Genomic DNA, 23,225 nt, shown 5'->3' with positions numbered 1-23,225 from the left:
ATATAGTTTTAGGTTTCAGCATAGAGAAAGAAGGTTTCTTGATCATAGTATTAAGGCATTTCATATCGAAGATTAGGCGAATGCTCCCATCGGGTTTAAGCTTGTAAAATATGTGGTTAGAGTAATAAAAAGCATTTCTGTTAATTTGTTCTATTACCCCTAGGTCTAGTAATCTGTTACATTCTCTCTCTAGTATTATTCTCTTGCTAGGAGAATAATATCTATCAACCCCTAATCTTTTCAAAGTCTTTTGAGCCTTATTTTTATTGCTAAATGGGAGTCTCACACCCTTACTGATCAAGTTGCATGCAAAAGAATTTGGGAGTTTTTGCCAATTTTTTAAATTTATTTGTCAACGACCTACCTATCCCACTTACTGGAGGGGCGTGAGAGGTTTCCTTGGAGCTAGAGGCTTCTGTAGGGAAATTTAACTCTTCTAATATCATTGAATTGTTAGTGGGTACCTTTGCCAAATTTTTATTTTTACTGTGTAGCTCCAGGTTATTTTCCTCTTGGTCCCAGCAGGGCTCGATGGTATTAAGAATTAAAGCATAATTAGTTTTGTTTCTTATCTTTGACGTCTGAATTAATTGCTGTCTGTCCCCTGTACTCCTTCCCCTCTTCGGCCACCTCTCTTGATACCTCGCCTGTAGGGATTGAAACCTATTCCTGAACCAAAGCTTCCCCTGAATCCTCTGTAAAAATTAAATTTCCCTCTGGGGTAGCCCTGATGCTTGCCAAAGTTGAACCTTCCACCTCTAGAGGTAATGTCCCCTCTCTAGGAAGGGGACCGCCTCGAAAGCACGAAGCAATAGCTTTCCTTTGATCATCTGATAAGACCCATATATCATTAGTTTCAGCTTTAATAATAGCATCTCTCGTATCTAAATTGAGGTTCCTGGGTAAAGATCTACTTCTGAATGATCGGATTAAACTTTTAATTAGATCAATGTGTTTCCTGAAAGGCCCAATTATCACTTTAGTAATGAAATCAATATCGTTAATCTTAGAGGGTAAGCTAATTGTGCCAGAGCTGCATGTCCTTGAAAAGAAGATATAGCCATTTTAATGTTTTCAATATCAAAGTGAAATTTTTTTCTTGAAATCTTCATTAAACACCTGCCACTTGGCCAAAAGTTCAACTTTGGCAAATTTATCAATTTGAAAAGGTCTGCAAGTTCTTTATTATGATTACAAACAAAGAATTGATCATGAGAGTTTTTGTCTCCTTCACTTAATGTTAATGCAATTAGGGAGTCATTCAATTGTATTTTCCCATCTCTATGAATGGAGGGCACAGCATTAAAATTGTTAGATATATAAGTAGGAATAGGTTTATAAAGGTAAGCGGGTTAAATTCTTCATAGTCACTACTATCTTCATTATAAGTTGTAAATAATTCTTCATTTGCATTCTCAGGTAAATCTACTTTACGGCGAGGGCGCTTAGGAGGAGGAGTATTGTCATTCCTTTTTGCAGTCGAACCACTTCTGCAATAGGAGTGAAAACCTAGACTTAATTTTGATAATAAAAGTTTAACTGATGTCTATAATATGGCTCATGAATTTACAATCAGGTTGGACAGCAGCAGACCTAGAAGGCTGAAGCCAGGCAATCGGGTTCTAGGCTCAAATGGCCTTCATCGGTTACTAATTCAAGGTCAATCGGCATCCTCTCACTAATATCCCATACTTAAATTTATATAGCCTCTACAGTAATCATCTTATATATTTATATGCCGACCTGTCAGAAATTCTTAAGACGCAGTTCCTCATGGTAAGGGTAAACCATTATATCGAAAGGAAACGAGTGTGATATAAAATTCTACCCATTAGCTGAGTAGGCGCAATTATACCGCCTTTGACAGGAACCCCTCCCAGTTAAATGTCGACGATAGGATCTCGGTGGGATAGGCGGAAGGGAGCGGCTAATAGGTAGCCTAGATTGACGTAGTATGTTAAACTTAAAGTTAGAAAAAGTTAGGCTAGTTAGGCTACTCAGCTCGTAAGGCAAAACTAGTTAACACCTCACCTTACAACATTAATTACCTTTGTATATAAGTATCTAGTCCTTATAATGTTTAGGCTCACTTTACACATAGTTTAGGATTATATGATAATGTACTTCGGTCTCGAAATTTATCTAATCTAAACTTTTTACGATTATAACTACCGCACAGTCTGTTCCGGCTCATTGTTTACCTTTTACTGCCATGCTTGTGACGTCATCAGTCTATATCCGCTGCTATCCGAGACATTTTTATATAAAAACAGAATATTAAACCTTACCCTTTCTCCACTAGTTTCAATAATGTTTGATTCTGTAATAATAACAATTGAAGAATTTCACTATTGGAAGGTTCCTGGCTGGTTTCTTCCGTTTTGGGACCTCTCTTCTTTTTGGGTTGTGCCGGTGGAATATTGTCATCATCGCTAGTTTCGCTGAGATTATGCACATCTGCTGATACTACGACTTTTTTGGACATTTTAATTAGTTGATTAAGTCGTTGTCCCTCGTAACAATAATTAGGGGAGGGTTGTAGTAATGGTGAGGTGTAACAGGTATTGCCTGTGTCCTGTCAACTTCAAATATGGCGGTTTGATTCCTGTCAACTCGCACTTCTCTGGTTGCTCCGCCCCGATGGGCGTGGTTTGTGCTCTTTTACGACTATCAGGGGGAGGAGCCAGGGGTGTGTCATAGCAAAACCAGTGGGTCTGAAAGGCTGAAGCCTCTCTCTCTAGAAATTTTATTGCTTTACCCCTCTCATGTATGTGAATACTTATTGTGATGTATAAATATCCATGAATATTATTCACCAGTCTACCCCCTGACCATCATTTCTGTCCAAAACACATCCTTTTTTCTTTAATTTTATTGCTTTACTCCCTCTCATGTATGGGAATACTTATTGCGACGTATAAATATCCATGAATTTTATTCACCAGTCTAGCCCCTGACCAGCATTTTTTTACATAACACATCCCTTTTTCTTTCATTTTAAGGAATAAGATTCATGCAAAAACATTGTATGATATTTTATTTAGATCAGCTAATATGACAGTCAAAGGAAAGAGATAACATGGTGGGTTAGATAAGATGTATACCAATGCTTGAGTTGAAATCTATTTAATGACAAGGTCATAAATCATCTGTAACTATATAACAAAGATTTTATGCTCCGTTGTTTGTCCATTTCACTCTGCTGAACATAAAGTTCATTTCAAACAATGTGTAACATTTTGCATAAATTGACGTTTATGCTTACAGTTCCAGCAGGCATTCTGAACCTGTAAATGTTCTTCCTTCCTTGTTTTTGTGTATCTTTGTTCAAGATATGATAGCTAGCTGAAATTGTTTTGGTCAGGTTGCTATGATGTTATACTCTGAACTCTTCCTATATCTCTGAATTGCTTGGTTGTGTAGTGCCAGATGATGTACAATCAGTCAATTTAAATTGCTAAGTGCTACTATTCTTTTGCCATATTTTTTTTCATAAATGTTGTTTTAGCATGAAAACTGGAAGTCTAACGGATAATATATTTCATTTACTTTAGATGATGCAACTGAACCAGCAAACTTTTCCAGCAAACCTGGCCTCACTTCAGTCAACCAATGAGAACTCTCCCTGTTCAAAGGTACATTTCATACTTTAGAAAGAAAATTATTTTCCCATTCACTGGAAAAGTTTATATTAATTAATGTTTAATTATTTCAACAGCAGTGGCTCTTTTGATCTACATTTATCATTTCAAAGTAAAATCTAATTAAGTTTAGATCAAAAAATGTTCTGAGAATGTACTAAATGATCAGATCCGTGGTTTTGGTGCAAAATTTATTTCCAACTACAGTATTGATAAGGAAGGAGGATTCAACTTGCACAATGTTACACTAAAAAAATATATGCATTTGTTCTCAGGTCATGGAACCACATATACAGGCATTGTCAGGCTACTGAAATTGACTGGAAGAATCCTATCATTTCGTGTCGCTATGTTTTGCCAGTGTTCGATGCAAAGGGTTCATGTCATTACAGAGTAGGTTTTGCTAAACGTCAGCATGGCTATTCCTTTGCCCAAGACTCTAGCAATCCCTTTAAATATATCCAGATAAACTTATGAAAACGTTCCAACGGATAAGGCCTTTTTTTGTTCAGGGTTCATGTGAGTAATCTTACAAGCTCAAAAGGAAAATTCTCACCACACTCATAGAGGATACACATCTAATTCTCCTAATTATTCTCTATGACAACATTTAACATTCATAGATATATCTCTTGAACTGGAATAAACAATTCTTATTAATACACTATAAACTGAGTAAGAGAGACATCAACTTAAGTTCTACTTCAAATTTGAGTCTCAGAGTTTGGGCTTTTTGGCTGGGTGTCTCCCCATGGAAGCTGTCCATTTCCTTTATCAGAACCAGGTGGTAGATCTTTTGGAGGTCCCTGAACAGGCGATGCCAAAGTAGGTTGTGGTGAAGGTGCAATCGGACTGTGTGTGGGGATCATTCCTGACTCAACTCGATCCAGCATCTCAATGGAAGGCTGCGCAGGTCCCATGCGTTCAAGTTCCTCACGGCACAGGTGAGCTACAATGCCTGCCCCAAAAGCATCACCTAAGACATTGATGGAAGTTCGAACACGATCCCTGGAAATGCAAATTTATCTATTTAAGGCCATGGGAGTTTTTATGAACCACACTCTGCCTTAGAATATCATGAGATTAAATAAATTAATTACATCCTCTATGTAATGATGGTGAATGATTATTTTTTGTTACTTTATTGGAAGTCCTAAGATTTCAAGCAGTTCAAAAGTTGATGATTTAATTATTTTAATACAAGAGAGAGAGACATCAACAGTACAGCACAGTAGCTCACTGATGGGAAACAAACTGAAATTGTCATCACCTAGCATCTGGCATGTAAATATATATAGAAAGGAAACCTTACAGCATCTGATTGTTACCGAACAAATAATCATCCTTCAGCAAAAAAGAGTTTTATATCTTACAAGCAGTCCCCGGGTTACGACGGGGTTTCCGTTCTTGAGACGCATCGTAAGTCAGAACATCATAAAAAATACTAAGAAAAACTTACTTTTAATGCTTTGGGTGCATTAAAAACTATATAAACTGCATTCTTATTGCATTTTTCATTAAAAAAAACCTTTAAATATTGATTATTTTGCATTTTTGGAGTCATATTTCTTCTGCCAGATCAGCGTTGTAGGCGCCGTAACCCTGGAACATGTGTCATAAACCTGGAAATAATTTCTGATAAATATAATAAAAAAGCGTTGTAACCTCGGAACGTCGTAAGCCGAACCCGTCATAAGCCGGGGACTGCCTGTATTTGTATGAGGACTGATTGCTGGGAAGTGCTTGTAGCAGCATAAATACTGCTATGCTCAAGATACATTCAAGTGTACATATGATTCAGTTTTTTAAATAAATAATCAGAATATCCTGACTGTTCAAGAGAGAATATTAGAATCAGATACTTAAACCATACAATGGTATACATCAGGCACTTTTTTCCATATGTTACATGGTATACTTACAAGATCCAATCAACAGCAAAAATAAGTGATGCATTCTCAGTCGGTAGTCCTAGGGCTGTGAGGACAAGCAACATGGTAACCAGTCCAGCGCTGGGTATACTGGCTGCCCCAATACTGGCTAGGGTTGAAGTTAAACTGCAAGAAACAACCCCAAGTTATCCATTCAGTCATTCCTTCGATGTCCAGCTGATAATGACCAAAGATCACTTGGTTGTGGAAAAGCTTTACTCTTGAATTATGTATTTCTACAAACATTTGCTAACTTAAACAAACTTGTCTTATTTTGAATGATTAAGTTTATTTACAAGTTGAAGTGTATTAGCAGCTTCCAGTGATTTTAAAAATATGATTCAACATGAGGATACTATAACCAATATTTCATTGTCTTAGCCCCTTATCTAATGACTGATATTTGTGTCATTTATTTACATTTTCAGCAAAGAGAGGAACTAAGTGATGTGATGAAAGTATAGCAGATTGTTCAATAGAAGATCAGAAACCCATGAACATGCAATATTTGTTCTTGTTTTCTGTTCCAATACATCTAAACAAATAGAATAAATGATGAGAATAGTGTACTCATTTATACTGTATTAAGCGCAGGGAATAAATCAACAACTAACCTGACTGTTACTAACTCCCCAGGTCCCAAATGGATACCATACATTTGAGCAATGAATATGGAACCGACAGCTTCATAGAGGGCAGTTCCATCCATGTTGATTGTGGCTCCCACTGGGAGGACAAACCTGGTCACTCTCTTATCTATCTTGTTATTCTCTTCTAAGCAGCGGAATGTTATGGGAAGAGTTGCAGAACTGGGAATAAGGATAAAATAAGTGTGTAGTACTCAAGGTAGCTTAGAAGTTAAAGGTTGATGTACAACAATGTCTTTCTAAGTTTCTAATGTATAAAGTTCAAAAAAGCAACTCGTGTTAGTGATCATTACAGTTCTGCTTCATGTCTACATATACATTCTTAAGAAAAGATTAACTTAATTCAAATAACAAATCTATAGCATTTACTGTTGGGCATAAATGGTATTGTACATTTATGGAAAATTTATTTCTATTGTGAGATCCTATTTGATATTCAAGTTCCTAATTTTCTTATGCCAAGTACAGTACGTACTTGCTATTTTATTATGGAGCAAGTTACTGTCTTTTCTTAATCCTTGCACTACTTAAAAGAGAGCTGAGTAAAGATTTAACTCTCCAGCCTTACTGGACCTTGTAACAGAAGACTGGTATTAATTGCAGTTCATCATAACAAGACGAGATTTTAAAGAAGGTGAAGTCATTTCAAAAGACTTAAGAACCAGACATTTTGTGAATCTACATTTCTGCTGTGAAGAGCAATGCTATGTTGATCCCAAGGGCATAGGCACATGCTCTGCTGTAAAGAGACTTTTCAAAAACCTGTAACTAACAAAACTACAGGTACATATTGCTAAACATTTTATCCAACTAGTGCCTGAGAATCTTGCTTAGAAGGCCAATATTGCTTAGGTTCCCTTGAAATTAATGTTTCTTTTGGCTAATAGAAAGCTGGTTATGCATTGAATTAAAGTCACTTTAAGAACAAAAATTATTTAGTTCCCTGCAGATATGTTCTTTTTGAATGGTACAAAATGTGATAACATACTTCCGGAGCTCAATGAGATTCTTATTTTTTTTCTTGAAAGCATTCTGTTTTTTGTTTCAGAGAAATATGCCTCCAGAAAGAACAACCAGTGTTCTGGTTTAAAGTTCACAAAATTTTGTGTGCATTCAGAGTAACCCTTGTATAAATATGCACAAACATTTCCCTTGTTTGAGGCCTTCACAGACTGCATTGGATTGTGAAGTTACAAGGATTAGGGTGGGTCAAAGACTTGTTAGACCATCTGAGGAGACATCGTTTGCTCACTTATCTCTAGGACCAGGTTTTACTGTTCATTCACAGTGTCCTAATGATTTTGTCTAGCTTTCTTTTAAACTCTTCCACACTGTTGCTGTTTACAGTTTCTGGTAGCAGTTCATTCCATGTGTCACATATTTTCGTATGTAAAGAAGTTCCCACAATCGGATGTGTTGTATCTACAGTTCTAGTTTCCATCCATTATTTCTTGTCTGGTTTTCGTTTAATGTAAATAGGTTACTGTCTACTTATGTTATGCCTTTCTTATCTTAGTATTTTAAATGTTCCTATTAGTTGTCCTCGCAATCTTCGTGTTTCTAAGCCATACATGTTCAGGATTTCTAGTCATCTTTGGTAGATATTTATTTTTTGCCTGATGGATGGAATTAACTTTGTGGCTCTTGCTTGTACCCCTTCTAATCTATTTATGTCCTTTCTTAGTATTTGGTGACCAAAACTGAACTGCATATTCAAGATGAGGTCTAACTATTGATTTGTAGAGCTGCAGCAACGTTTCCTTGCATCTGTATTTGAGCTGCCTCTTTATGTAAGGGCTGGCTTAGCTTTTTGCAAGAAACACTTTAACATGCAAAAAAATTTTGCATATGACTTGATCATTTTAGTATTCACATTTTTGTGAAATGTATACCACTATAATTTTCCGGATGGCTTGTAATAGCATATATCTGATATACATGTTTATCTGTTAGTTGAATTATCAATATTTATTCATTTTATATATTTATTTATAATAGACTGTTATACTGTCTATTTCTACATGAATGTTCATCCCTTTTAATATTTTCCTTGAATATCTGTCAATAATATTGTAATGATGATGATGATAATAAAAACAATGTAGTTCACTCACCTTGACCCCGTTCCAAGGGCTGTGATCCATGCCTGGACCATCCCCTTGAAGAATGTAGCTGGGTTCTTCCTGGTGAACAAGAAGTATATAGTGGGCAGCGTGAAGACAGCGTGAATGAACAGTCCACATATGACCGTCATCATATACAGCCCCAGCATCTGGGCGGTTTCTCTGAGGTCTTCAATGCTCATGATCTGCCCCACCACGAGACTCATGATGCCGAAGGGTGAGTACCTTTGTCGAAGAGTCGGTTATTAAAGGCTTTTATGGGGGACAGGGGAATGTGTTTACTATAGTGTTAGGATAATTCATGCATACAGCTTTTCCCTCATTTACAGATGTTATTAGGGTTTATGAGGAGGTGGAAAAAAGATGCTTGTATTGTTGTTTCATGAGTTCTATTTCTTGTTGCTAGGTAACCCTTTTATTTATTTATTTATTTATTTATTTACCTATTCACTTATTTATTTATTTTAATTTGTCAGTACCAGTGAATATGACTTAGAAATCAAAGGGAGTGCAATTATTTTCTGTAAATTGTCAGTAATTATTGAAATTCTTAATTGGGTATAGATTACAGAATTTGATAGTTTACATTTACTATTATCAATGAACACCAAAGACAATGAAGATAAAATGAGACCCTCTTTTGAGAATGTAGATGTTAATATTTTGTTAAAGATGCACTTAAAATTTAGCCAGGAAGGCCCAAGGATTTTAAGTGTATATTTAACAATACACCAAGGTTTTCCTAAAAGAAAAGGGTGCTCATTTATCCTAATCTAAAAAGAACAATACTGTATTGTTCTTCACAGTCTTCACTAAAGACACTGACGAACCTCATTCAAATGGAAACAAAAACCACCGTGGGTTGCTTCCAAAAGTGCACCAACTCACCACATGATAAGTTCGACCATCTTCATAACCACATCATTAAGAATGATGAAAAAATCGACCATTAGCTTTCCTTGTTGCATCTGGCCAATCAGAGACCCGAACACAACACAAAAGACAATCAGCCCTGAAAGACGATTTCATGTTTAGAAAATTTCTCAGATGACTCTTGTACATGAAAGATCATTGGACACAGTTGCACAGAACTGAACATGGTTGCTCTCCATTACTTTATCTCTTAGAGAGGTGTATTGATGATGTAAAAGAAGTAAAATACTTCTAAAAAGACGTTGTTAGTCATTGCTAAACCTATTTTAACACTGTAAAAGAAATATAAGAGACAAAATGTTTTGAAAAGTTCTCAGATAACCTTCGTGTGAGTGAAAGATCAATGGACTCAGTTGCTCAGAATTGATAACGGTTCCTTTCTGTTTATTTTATCACTTTGAGAGGCATTTTAATGGTGTACGTAAAAGAAGTAAAATGTATATAAAAGACATTTATCAGTCATTACTGACTTACTTTGTCACTTTAAATAAATATAATAGGTATAACAGACATTTATAGGTTATTTTTCTGTACGTACTCACCCATTACATTCATGCCATCGGAGTGCACGAGCGAGCGAACATATTTGTCTTCCACGATGGTGGCATTCATTGCAGTGCCGTTCAGGAACGTGGCATTCAGTGCTTCTAAGGTTTCGTTTGTTTGTCTGACCACCGGTTTTACCTGGTGGAAAAAAAAAAAAATATATATATATATATATATATATATATATATATATATATATATATATATATATATATATATATATATATATATACAGTAGTACCTCGAGATACGAAATTAATCCTTTCTGAGGCGCTCTTCGTATCATGAGGTTTTCGTATCTTGGACCACATCTTACATGTAAAATGGCTAATCCGTTCCAAGCCCTCTAAAAACACCCCAGTAAATTTCATAATAAAGCTAAATTGACCTATAAACAATGAAATACTACAACAATTTGGACCATTCAATACCTAAATTAATAACAAAATGCAAAATAACCTGTAAATAAAGTGTATTAGTGTACATGGTATACAAGAAATACTGTATGTAAAATGTGGAAGCTTACCTTTCGAGTGAGGCTATCTCCGAAAGTGGCGACAGAGGAGGAGGACAAACGGCAGATACGTACACTTGACTTTACGAAACACATAAAAAAATGTCAGAAAAACAAACTAAACTTTACAAAACACATTAACAAAACTGTAACACTTAACTTTACAAAAAACTTAAAATAAAATTTATTTTGTCTTTTTGTTTATTTTTACATTTCTTTTTACTTTTTTATACTTTACGTAATTTCAATTTCTTCACCACCGAATGGATGCCAGTCCGTTTACGGAATTTTTCGAACCACCCATGAGAAGCCTTGAACTCTGGGGTTGCCGTTGATGTCCCCTCTTCGCCGTCGTCTTCGGCTTGGGCAATCAAATCGCCGAAAATAGCACTGGCCTTCTGGCAGATTGCCGTCTCGGTTATCGTATCGCCATCGATTTCTTTGTCCTCAATCCATACAAGAAGCAGCCTTTCCATTTCATTATGCACATGGCTCCTCTTGTTGGACAAAATAGTCACGCCCTTGGAAGGTGTAGCTGCTTTGATGGCTTCCTTCTGCTTAAGGATGGTGCCTATCGTCGACGGATTTCGGCCGTATTCCTTAACGATCACACTCAACCGCAAGCCAGCTTCATACTTTTTTATTATCTCCATTTTTGTCTCCATAGAAAGCATTCTCTTCTTTCTGTGAACTTCAGCAACTTTCTTGGGACCCATGGCTATACTGTACATAATTAAGTTATGTAGTACGTATACTAATTAGGTTCTCACACAACACAATAAAGTAGCACAATGAAATCGCTAACGAATTTACGTTACTAAACGAAATCGTTGGACCGAACGAATGCTGTGTGCGTACGATAAAGATTCTGGTACGAAGTGGCTGAGTTAGGCACGCCACCACGTACGTATAAGATGCATGATTGGAGGGATGCTGTCCAATAGGAGAGAAGGATCTCATGGTGGCAGCTAGCATCAGGAACCAATGGGAGAGTAGGAGGATGGTGGCGAGTCTACTAGAACTAAGATGGCGGCGCGAGTTTCAACATTGTTATCGAGCGAATCTCAGACTTTCAGAAACCTTTCGTATCTTGAAAACTTTTTGTATGTAGAGCCGTTAAATTTTTCGCATTGGCTTTCGTATCGAGTTTTTTGTAAGTTGAGCCTTTCCTATCTGGAGGTACCACTGTAATATATATATATATATAATAATATATATATAGATATATATATATATATATATATATATATATATATATATAAATATAGAGAGAGAGAGAGAGAGAGAGAGAGGATAAAAGGGGAATTTCTCTCTCTCTCTAACTATATACGTAAACTTTGCATTATTTTCTCGACTATCTATACGTAAATTGTACCTTATTTTCTAGACCAGAGAAAGACTAAACAAGCAAAATAAATAAGACACAAAACTGATAAGAGACTCATTTAGTGAAAATATTTGAAAACAATACAAGGAGAGGCAAATATCTTCATGAAGGATTTAAGAGACAGTAGGAGAAATAAATAATTAAGACTGTTAACCAGAATGATGAAATTAAAAAGAAGTTATTCCACCCACCTTTTTATAGATAGTTTTTGTCGATGAAAAAACTTGCCATGACAAGGTTGTCAGGGAACATGTTTCTGAAAGAATTTTACGAATTAATAAAATTATTCTACAGTGTGTATGTAAATATATACCTTCATATATATATATATATATATATATATTATATATTATATATATATATATATATATACATATACGGGATATGCACAGTTATTTGTAAAAGAAATTTTTTTTATGTTTCATGGTATCAAGATTTCAATCTGGGGTAAATGGAAGTATTGTATAACATAAAGATATAATCACATTATATAACTTACATTGCATATCATCTTTTTATAAAAAAAGAACAAAATATTACACCTCAAAACCTTACTTTAATTTTGATTATAATTATCAAGGATCTCAAAATCTGTAAAATTCAAGCAAAAAAAAAAAACAAACAAAGAAACAAATACATACATCGCAAACAACGAAGCTCATTTTTCTCCAGCATCACAGTCAGGCAACACTGAACAGTTCAAAAGGGCAGTAGGATAACCACAGGTAACATTCAAAGTAGTATTTCCTTTGGATCTCATGCAAAGGAATAAGGCTCTAAAAGGTACACAAACCTTATAGACAAGCGCGAAAGAAGTTATTGAATTTTATTGGCAAGGAATTCTGGTGGTATGTTTTGGAAAAACTTTAGAGAATAATTTGATTCAATTCGAATTGCTTTACATTGACATGACACACAAGATTTTTTAAAGTCTTTTGGCGTCTTTTGCAAAAACTTTTCTTAAGTTTAAAGATATTTTTCATGTGCATTAATGTAGACGAAGTGCACAATACATTGCACAATTTTTATCCATAATATGACTCAAATGACACATCAAGTAACCATAGAGATTTTTGTTTGCATAATATTACTCTTGACACAAATACTTGCCACTTTGCCAATTACGGTTGTCACGTCGCAGAATGTAAAGTCATTGAAACTTTTTCCTAGATGATTTGGATGGATATTCACTTCTCATTTATTCATGTAGTGCACCTCACGCTGTGCACTGTAGGCATTACTAAAGGTTATTTCCAGCTCCCTTCGGCCCTTAGCTGCAACCCCTTTCATTCTTTTTACTGTCCATCCATTCATTTTCTCTTTCTTTTAGCTTACCTTCCACCTTCTAATAATTGATTAATAGTTCCACTGCGAGTATTCCTCCTGTTACACCTTTGAAACCTCTTCAGGGGCGCGTCGACCGCCGAATTTCGAGGAATTGTTTTCAGCTGTTTTGTGTCTAAATAAACATATCCTGAAGCAATAATGCTAAAACAAAACAAAAATATAAGACTGGTTTATTGACCTTCTTGATCATCGTTTGTATGACGCTGTGAACGACAAATTGTAAAGAAGACTTGTAAAAAACGACTGGATGAATAATTGAGGATAGGATCTAGTAATTATTCACTTTTTTGAGCTGTTTTACGTGTAAATAGAATAAGTTACTACTTAATTTTTTTTTAGATTTGCCCATGGACAATTTCGTTCATCGTTTGCACGGCACTGTGAACGAAAAATTGCGAAAATAAAAATGGAAAAAAAAAAAAAATCATGTACCTAGTGCGATATAGTTTATTAAAAAGTAAGTGTCACCCACTAAAATTCCCATTCTCTCTAAGGAACGTCTCATAGAAAATGGGTTACAATGATATAGGGATAACTTGCTCTAGATGTCTAGACTCTCTCGGTATTTTTGAAAGTCCATAAATATTTTTTTTTTTTTTTTTTGCAGTTTTATTAAAGCTTAACTTTTTCAAAACTATATGCCCATTTCTCCGAGAGGTCTTAACCAAATTCAATGAAACATACAGAGTGTAGTATAATTATATATCCTTATTTTGTCGTCGGGAAAATCGCTTTTCTGTGCATATTAATTTTGGAAAGTGACTTCATTATATTTTCAGTTACAAGACAAATAAATTTAGAGGTGGAATTTCTGCATTATATTTTTAGTTACAAGAAAAATAAATTTATAGGTGGAATTTTTAAATTTCCTTACGAGATCATATTCATTACTAGTTGTAGAATAAGTGGTAAAAAGCTGAAGCAAATCTCTTCAATCATCATAAGATAGAGACAGTCATTTATTTTATTATGGGGCCTTATTGTGTGCGCTCCCTTAATGTCAATTTCTGTCTCAGCGCTGAATGACCTCATTGGTCCCAGTGCTTGGCCTTTGGCATAAATTCGATATTCTATTCATGCAATAGTTTGCCTAGTGCAGTTGAAGAATCTCCAAATGTTTAATAAAGGAGCAAATCATTCTTGCTCCCTGCTCAGTTTGTTGACGTTTCCAGATTCAAGTGTATAGGTTTTATTTTCTATTCTCTCATATTTATGTATTGATCACCTTTTCCCATCACTTAACTCTCTCTGTGGGCTGATTTCCATTTGTAGCTTTCTGGCGTGTTCTAAAGATTTAAAGAAAAAAGAAGAAGACTTTCAGCAAAAATTGACCCCTTGGGTGAACTGACTTTCTACAAACAAACGGTTTGCAACGGTCGTAGACAGGAATCCGATTCTCTTCCCCGGAGATGGGTTCTGATTGTAGTATTCACTGTGTCAAGTGAGGGCAAGAGGGATTAAGTTTCTCTCTCCCCTCCTAAGTTCTGAGGAGACAAGTGCAGGAGTTTATAGATTAACTTGGCTCATGCTTGCATCTCCGTCCAGTAGTTGTGTCATATATATATATATATATATATATATATATATATATATATATATATATATATATATATATATATATATAATACATACAACATACATACATACATACATACATCATACATACATACATGACATACTATACATACATACATACATACATACATACATACATACATACATACATGTGTGTGTGTGTGTGTGTGTGTGTGTGTGAGTATACCTAGATGTGACCTATAGACATTTATATTGCTGACTGCTTTTGTCCATGGGTGGTGAATTGAATGAATTCACATTTTCACACTGAATTTGTTTTGAATTCTAGATGATTATTCGGGCCTTTGATTATCTACTCAGTGCCTTCGACAAAGGGGGGAAAGCTGTAGGGAAAAGCAGCAGGAAATCATACGAAATCACGAAGGCAAGTATCCGACTACAGGTTGGTGTGATTTAATTTTATTTCGTTTTCGTTTCGTCAGTAAAGTAATTTTGATGAGGAAACTCGTTTCATTGACGAAAATCACGGCGAATCCTTCTACCTGAAATAGGAGGCAATATGGATGTAATATGTAGACATCACGAATAGCTACATAAACACTTATTTTACTATGCCTATATACATACATAACATCAGTTTTAAAACAACAGATCAAGAACACTCATTTATGAAGCCAACACTGAAGGCTACCACGCTGCCACCCAATCAATAAAGCAGAGGAAAGACAGACAGAGAGACATAGAGAGATCGAGAAAGGGGTGGGGGAGGGTGTGAGTGGAAATTATACATCGGACCAAAACAACAGATGAATCGATTGGATTGGCTCTTTTATCCTCTGAGTAGGAGGCGTAGCTTGGCTCCCAGCCACGAGCCATCGGACAGTTAAAGCAGCAGCAGCCAAGACCACGAAATTGGGACTCGAATCCTTCACAGACAGAGAGCTACCTAACGATATCCAGCAGGGCGTCTAGGATCTGAGGTTCTTCCGTGGTGCCTCTGGAAGGCTGCGTGCCTCCTACCAGGATGGAAGGATCTCCGGGATGGATGGTGGTGACCATCGTGATGCCCAAACACGCTGCCAGGATGGTCGTCGAGAAGTAGTAACCGAGGGCACAGGTGCCCATCTTACCCGAGGAGCCCGTGTCCAAGCAGGAGAGTCCTGGGGGCAGAGGCTGGTCATGTGTGCGGAATGGGATTATGGAAGGAAGAAGGATTGCTGTGTATGACTGGAGGAAGATATATCCTTTTGAGGACATGGCTTGAGTCCTATCATATCAAGTAGTTATTGGTAAAATTACTCTATATTAATGCATTCCCATCAAGAACTATAGAAGCCATATGAGATATTCATTTACAGAAACCGAATTTACAGTTAGTGAGGAAAGTGATTAATTCGAAGGTTAATAAATTCAGTGTTGCATCAAATATCCGATTTTTTTTCGTTTATCATATTAGAATTCATATTTTTAAGAAGAGGGAAATTCTCTGTAAAATTGTCTTCTTTAGATGGAATACCACGAGTAAATTATTTATGAAAAATTGTATACACCATAATCTTAATTTGAGAGTCAAGAAATGGATATCTCATTAGATCCGTTCAGAGATACTAGCTGTCTATATATCTATATATCTGTCTGTCTGTCTATCTGTGCCGTAATGTACTCTCCAAATTGTTCTGCAAACATCAAAATAGAATAGTTAATCAAATATTCATAATATCTGGAAAGAAATCATAATTATATTTCTAACACGAGTCAGACATTCAATTTAATACACAAACAGTCACAACATGCACAGGTTCACATGCTTTGTATTTGCAAATGCAACAAAACTTGTTTATTAAAGTTTGTTTGTTTGATTATACAAATGCGTAATTGCAGAAACTGCGTCATTGCTTACATGATAGCTTTTAGAAATGCTTGGTAAACATAAACAATGAATTCTTGCGATGGAAGTGATGGAAGTGTGACATCTCTTGTATGAACTGAATAACGAATTTACTTAAACCTCTGCCCTTAAGTTTAGAAGTATTTAGCTTATGTTAGCCCTCCGTGAAGTTTTTTTTTTTTTTTTTTTTTCGTGGTTATTGTAGATGAACATTCAACGCCTTGAAACTTAGCTCAGAATAAGTGTGCAACTTTTAGTTCTGGTGAAACTATTTTAAAGAAGTTGCTGGACTAGACTGTCTCTATAAACGTTTTGACTGATCTCTTTCAAATCAGAAAATCTAAATTGTGCATTTCTTGTGATACTGTTTCTTCCTAGGCGCGGCAATGAACTGTAATTTCCACAGGTGACTGACAGAACGAATTAATGTAAGCATATCGTGGAAATAATTATTTTCACTGATGTTGTGGAGAATAAGCCGTCACATAACATTTACACACATACAGAAAATTACATAAATATGAAACCAAGAGGCTACAGTTGCTATATTTGGTATGATAGACGTTCTGATATCACAACGTAACATGCAACACGAATTTTGAACGTAGGGGAAAATAGAACATTAGACTTGGTATGTTACCCAAATAAAGGAACTTTCCGAATGAAGTATATCTCCCTATAAAATGGTTTCTCTATTTTAAATATATATATATATATATATGATATATATATATATACTATATATATCTATATATATATATATATATATATATATAGAGCCTTACCCACTTTGAATGTCTGTGTACAAAAGTTTCAGAAATGTAAGAGATAAGATAACACATTAAAATTTGCTTGTTACGTCTCTTTTTGTCTAAACTCTATCTGACTTGGCCCAGCTCCTCAAAGCACTCACATCTTAATTGAGATTGACTCGTAACGTTTAGATATTATTCTGATTTCTTTCTCAAGGGATTCCTTTTCCCAGGTGACAATCCGTCTGCCGTGTAGCATATGATTAACCTTCCCTGAAATTCTTGGTATCTCTTATCCTCTTCGAATATAGTTCCGTCAGTGCACCTCACGCGGTGCGCTGTAGGCATTACTTAAGATTCTTTGCAGCGTCCCTTCAGCCCCAAGGTGCAACATCTTTCATTCCTTTCGTTGTAGCTTCATTCATAGCTCTTTCTTCCATCTTGCTATTCACCTTTTTCTGACAATTGTTTCGTAGTGCAACTGCTTTGAGGTTTCTCCCTTGTTACACCTTTCAAATCTTTCTACTCGGTTTCCCTTTCAGTGCTTAATGACCTCATGGTTCCCAGCGTTAGGTCTTTGGCCTAATTTCTATAATCCATTCAATTCCTATTCCATTCCGTTAATGATGATAATGATAACAGTGGTAAGGGAAGTGATACTAGTAGTGTTAATTGCCACGTTACAAGGATTGGACGGTATATATTTACTTTTAAGCAAATTCTGTGATGCTTACTTCATGTCTGTATTGCAGTCATTGCAATGCATTTCAATTTTGCATTCGTATTCGGTATTAGCGGCCCACGATACCTTGCATCCGAAGTACATTGTTGTTCCAGGAACGTATTACTCATATAAGGGAAATTGCAGTGAAAATTTGGAGTAAATATATCGGAATAACTTCAGTGATCTTTTAAATACAAGATTCCCTCTCACTTTTTAGAGACGCTTTCCTGTCCAAAGAAATCAGTTCAAATGAAAGGCAAGTGAAGAGATTCCCTGTATATCAGGTGCTAAGAGATGTCTACTTTTTATAACATTTATCTAGAATTCCTATAGAGAAGAATGCTTTGAGGTTTATACAACTCACACCTGTGGCGTAAGAGAAATTCAAGATCAAGCAACAACCGTGAGCAATGTAACAATTATCTAGAATCCTACAAAAAGAAAAATGATGCATCAGCTCTGCACCTCAGCTCTAATCTAACACCTATGACTTAAGAAAAATGCTGAACACCAAGAGGCAATCGTAAGCAAGACGTGGCAAAACCACCAAGTCTAAACCTCACGTCGCCGCTCGCGACTTCGTGTACCTAATGATGTCTAGAAACGCATCCATGGTGGTGAGTTTGTCGCTCCCTACTCTGAAACGATTGTCTACGACGCTCCCTTGCAGGAGGGAAGGGTGGCCCGGGTGGATGGACACGACACTCAGGATCCCCGTGATGGCAGCGCATATTGTCGTGCCGAAGTAGTAGGCCAAGGCCCATGATCCCATCTGACCGGAGGCTGACGCGTCCAACTGAGCGACACCTGGTTGTTTGGAGCAGGTGAGATCGAGGGACTTTGGGGATGAGGAGAGTTGGGGGTCAGTTGGTGTGAGAGAATGAGAGGTGATTTGGCAAAAAAGGAAGGAAAATGAAAACGAGTTAGCTAAGCAGGATCTAGTTAGTTAATGGCAAGGAATTAAATTATGGTACAGGTAACTCGTGTATTAGGAAAAAATCAAAGATAGGGTCATTTTGGCGATCCGAATGTAAGTAAGGTCATGTTCGAGTTGATTTGGCAAAAGTAGAGGGAAAATGAAAATAGGCAAGGTAAGGAGAATTTTCATTAATTAACGACAGAGGAGTTAGGATAAGATTATAATATATAGATAATTGATGTTCGAGACGATGTAACAAGAGGAAGGAGAGTGAAAATGAGCAAAGTAAGGTGATTTTTCCTTAGTTAATGGCAAAGAAGTTAGAGTAGAATTACAACATATAGGTAAATGATGCCCAAGAGAAAAAGCGAAGATCGATTCATTTTTGGTACTTGAAGTTCACAGCTGTTCTGTTAAAATCAAATGAATCATGTGAAGGTGTGGACTAAAAAAGACGAGTAAGAAAACGAAAAGAAGGGAATAAATAAGAGGCTGTGAAAATCTGATGGGTGAACAGTAGACAACAGAAAAATTTAGACAATCTAGATGGAAACATGAAAGCTAACGAAAATAAAAACACTTTAATACTTCATTTGGGAGTTTGATGTAGAAGACAGCATAACAAACTTTTATCGGAGTTACATAAAACGTAATAGAATTAACTCCAATGACAGAAGAATGGGAATATTACAGCAAGATGGCTCATTCAGTGTAACGTTTTTGATATTATAAATAGAGCTTTAGTTGAATTACAGAATACTGCAATAACAAGACTACTTTCGTTACACCTGAAATGACATAAGAAGAAGCAATTTAGAAACATTTTATTTACACCCATTCATTCTCTCTCTCTCTCTCTCTCTCTCTCTCTCTCTCTCTCTCTCTCTCTCTCTCAAGGAATACTTTTCAAAACTATCAGTTCATTTACACCAATTCATCTCTCTCTCTCTCTCTCTCTCTCTCTCTCTCTCTCTCTCTCTCTCTCTCGCTCATCTCTCTCTCTCAAGGAATACTTCAAAACTATCAAGTTCATTACAACCATCATCTCTCTCTCTCTCTCTCTCTCTCTCTCTCTCTCTCTCTCTCTCTCTCAAGGGGGACTTCAAACTATCAGTTCATTTACACCCTCTCTCTCTCTCTCTCTCTCTCTCTCTCTCTCTCTCTCTCTCTCTCTCTGACCTGTGATGATGGACGAGATGATGAGAGGCAAGATGAGCATCTTCAGCATCCTCATCATAATCTCTCCCGGGAAGGATACCAGCATCACATGGTCCTCCGTGTACTCGATCCTTCTGGCCAGTGCCCCAAAGGCCACGCCCAAGATGACGCCCAGGATCGTCAGGACGAGCAGAAGGTTTTCCTTGACCCATGACACCACCTGAAGGAGGAAGGGATGGTGTAGGAGGGAATTGAGTATGGCATTACCAACTACTGTCTAGGGGTAAGCTAAACAACTGACAAAAGTGAGAATGTTCTTCTGAGTCTCAGATCTCCGGTAGCGTGATAAACCAGTATCATAAGTGAGAATGTTTATGAGTCTCAGATCTTTAGTGACGTGGTAAACAAGTGACCAAAATGGAAATATTTATCTGAATGTCAGCTCTTCCGTCACCCAATAAACAAGTGACCAAAGCGAGAATGTTTATTTGAGTCAGATCTTTTGTCACTCGATTAGCAAGTGACCAAAGTGATCATGTTTATATGAGTCTCCGATCTATGTTTACCTGGTAAGCAAGTGACCAGAGCGACAATGTTTTCTTTACGTGACAAGGCAGCCAGGCAACGAGGTGGCAATAAATATCTTTGTATATGAAGGGTTATATTAACCTGTAGACTGTCGTGAAGAGGAATAAAACTTAGATAAGTCTTTTAAAGCTATGATTATATTAGGGCTAGTGGTGTTTAGTTACGGATGCTTAGTCAAATCTGAGCTCACTCAAAATTTCATTATAATCATGTTCATTATTTTGTTTCTTAATTTTCCATTAAATTCGCAAAATGATTCAAGCCTAAGAGATTTTGTTAAGACTTTCCTGTATATTTTTTTTATAACCAGTCCAGTATCTCCCAAGAACATTGAGTAATGGTTCTGAAAGGGTCAAAATGATAGAATCTGAAGCACTACCAAGTGAATACGGTTCCATTGTATCTTTACTCGTGTTCGACTGAACGAAAAGTGAAAATAACAAACTTCATTTTCAAACCGAACTTCAGTTGATTTAAAGACACCTGGGGTGTACTCTACACCAATGCTTCATTACATTCTATGTAATATTATTATGAAAATTATTGGATAGCTAAAATACAGAGCGATTAATATTATCTGCCTGTCAAATGTCTTGAGTTTTCTGCCATTACTGTATGTGTTACTTCGCCCAAGAAATCTTCATTGTTTTGTTGCAAATATTTGTACGTCCATCAGTGATTATCGCTTATGCATGGAATGTTTCTTTGAGGTCTAAAGCTTTGGCCCAGTAGCAGCCGTTGCTGATGGTTGTTGTATTCTAGATTTATAACATTTATGTTCATAATCTTTGGTTTAATCGCTTCTGCTTCGTGGATTAGTGGATGGATCGGATAAACACATGTTCATCCTAGTATCTCTTTATTTTGCTGATATTTTTTATTCAAGTCAGAATCTCCTGGGCAACTTATGAAGCAGAAAGAAGGTTTTCCTGCACAAAGAGGAAATATATTGATTTGAGACCACATTCAAAAAGATTATATTAAACAAGCTACAAAATACGTCTACGTTTTTCAACTAATTCTTAACAATCCTACAACTCGTTAGAATTATTCCACTCCTTTCTCGACCTGTTTTCAATATATATATATATATATATATATATATATATAGTATATATATATATATATATATATATATATATCGAGCTACAATGTCCTTTAATATCTAATTCGCTCTACCTCGGAATTAATATATTTTCATATATGCTTAACCGAAGGGGAATTTTTTCTCGATAATAGACTTGCCTGGACGGGGCGCGAGCCCACGGAGCCTTTCAAATCCAGGAACGTCAGCGAAGCTTTTACCTGGGGTAGTAGGTAAAAGCTTCACTGACGTTCCTGGATTTAAAGGCTCCGTGGGTTCGCGCCCCGGTCCAGGCAAGTCTATTATAGAGAAAAAATTCCCCTTCGGTTAAGCATATATGAAAATATATTAATTCCGAGGTAGAGCTAATTAGATATTAAAGGACATTGTAGCTCGATATATGTATATGAATCACGGAAATGTGATATGACTTATTATATATATATATAAACTATATCTATATATATATCATATATATTATATATATATATATATATATATATATGTGTGTGTGTGTGTGTGTGTGTGAGATTCAAGTCTTAAGAATCCAGGTTCTAGGTAGAGATTCACTGCATCCACACCTTCATCATTTCATTAAGTTAATGAAAACATTGGCTACAGGGCTTTAAAATCCTCTGTAGAGACACTTAATGAGTCAGCTTGCTGTAAAGATTCATTACTATTTAAGCCTTCCTTCCCAAGGTTCCTGTTACTACAACTTCTAAGATTCTTAAAAAATGCGAAACCTAACCTGAGGTCACGTTGTCAGACACCTTATAAGACCCTCTCTGAAAACCTTTGTAGTTTTCAGACGTTTTTCATACAGACAAAATAATTGTTGTCAAAGCTAGGTATGGATAAGGGTCATAATCCTCTGAATATCCAATGGCAGGAATTGTTAAGCCACCTCCCTGATATTTTTGTCTTATGAATTGCATTTTCGCGTTGATTTAGGCTTGGAGTCATTTGTTTACAATGTCTATTGATTAGTGGGATTTTTGTAACTTCCCGTTACTGCAACACAATGGCATTTTCCCCTGTGTTTATCTTATTCACATATGAATATGCATTTTAATTTCCTTTATCTTCATCCAACATCAATAATAATAATAATAATAATAATAATAATAATAATAATAATAATAATAATAATAATAATAATAATAATAATATAATAATAATAATAATAATGGCAAAACAAATCCACAATTATGTATGGGTACAAACATATTTGAAAATGAGTATTTTTTTAGTAATATAATAATAATGATAATTTATCTGTGGCTAGGTATATTCCAAAGGGTTCTTGGTGAGGCTGTTACTGTTAGTTCAACACCTGAGCCAAATTTAACAGGCCTGAATTGAAATTTAACAATTAGTGCATTGATATATCTTTCTTGGTCGTGATTTGTAAGATTTCTCGTATGTAATTTTTCGAAAGATGAAATTAAAATCTTCTTCTAAAACCAATTCGAACTCGGTAATAAAACCACGCCCAACAGAAACT

At 35.9% G+C, this 23,225-nt stretch overlaps 1 protein-coding gene across 1 annotated transcript in view; it reads right to left on the bottom strand.

The window, feature by feature from the left end:
- Window positions 1-3,020: 3,020 nt before the first annotated feature.
- LOC135217439 (excitatory amino acid transporter-like) overlaps window positions 3,021-23,225 on the bottom strand; it is a 42,338-nt gene continuing 22,133 nt past the window's right edge. Inside the window, 10 exon segments of the mRNA XM_064253307.1 lie at window positions 3,021-4,649; window positions 5,564-5,698; window positions 6,187-6,381; window positions 8,334-8,567; window positions 9,231-9,354; window positions 9,818-9,959; window positions 11,914-11,943; window positions 11,945-11,978; window positions 18,557-18,776; window positions 20,068-20,266. Of these exon segments, the coding sequence (XP_064109377.1) occupies window positions 4,346-4,649; window positions 5,564-5,698; window positions 6,187-6,381; window positions 8,334-8,567; window positions 9,231-9,354; window positions 9,818-9,959; window positions 11,914-11,943; window positions 11,945-11,978; window positions 18,557-18,776; window positions 20,068-20,266 (1,617 nt within the window). The 3' untranslated portion in view covers window positions 3,021-4,345.

This window comes from Macrobrachium nipponense, chromosome 7 (assembly GCF_015104395.2).
Source record: "Macrobrachium nipponense isolate FS-2020 chromosome 7, ASM1510439v2, whole genome shotgun sequence".
NCBI lineage: Eukaryota > Metazoa > Arthropoda > Malacostraca > Decapoda > Palaemonidae > Macrobrachium > Macrobrachium nipponense.
The sequence above is the reverse complement of the archived record's forward strand: the minus strand, read 5'-3'. Positions and strand labels throughout refer to the sequence as shown.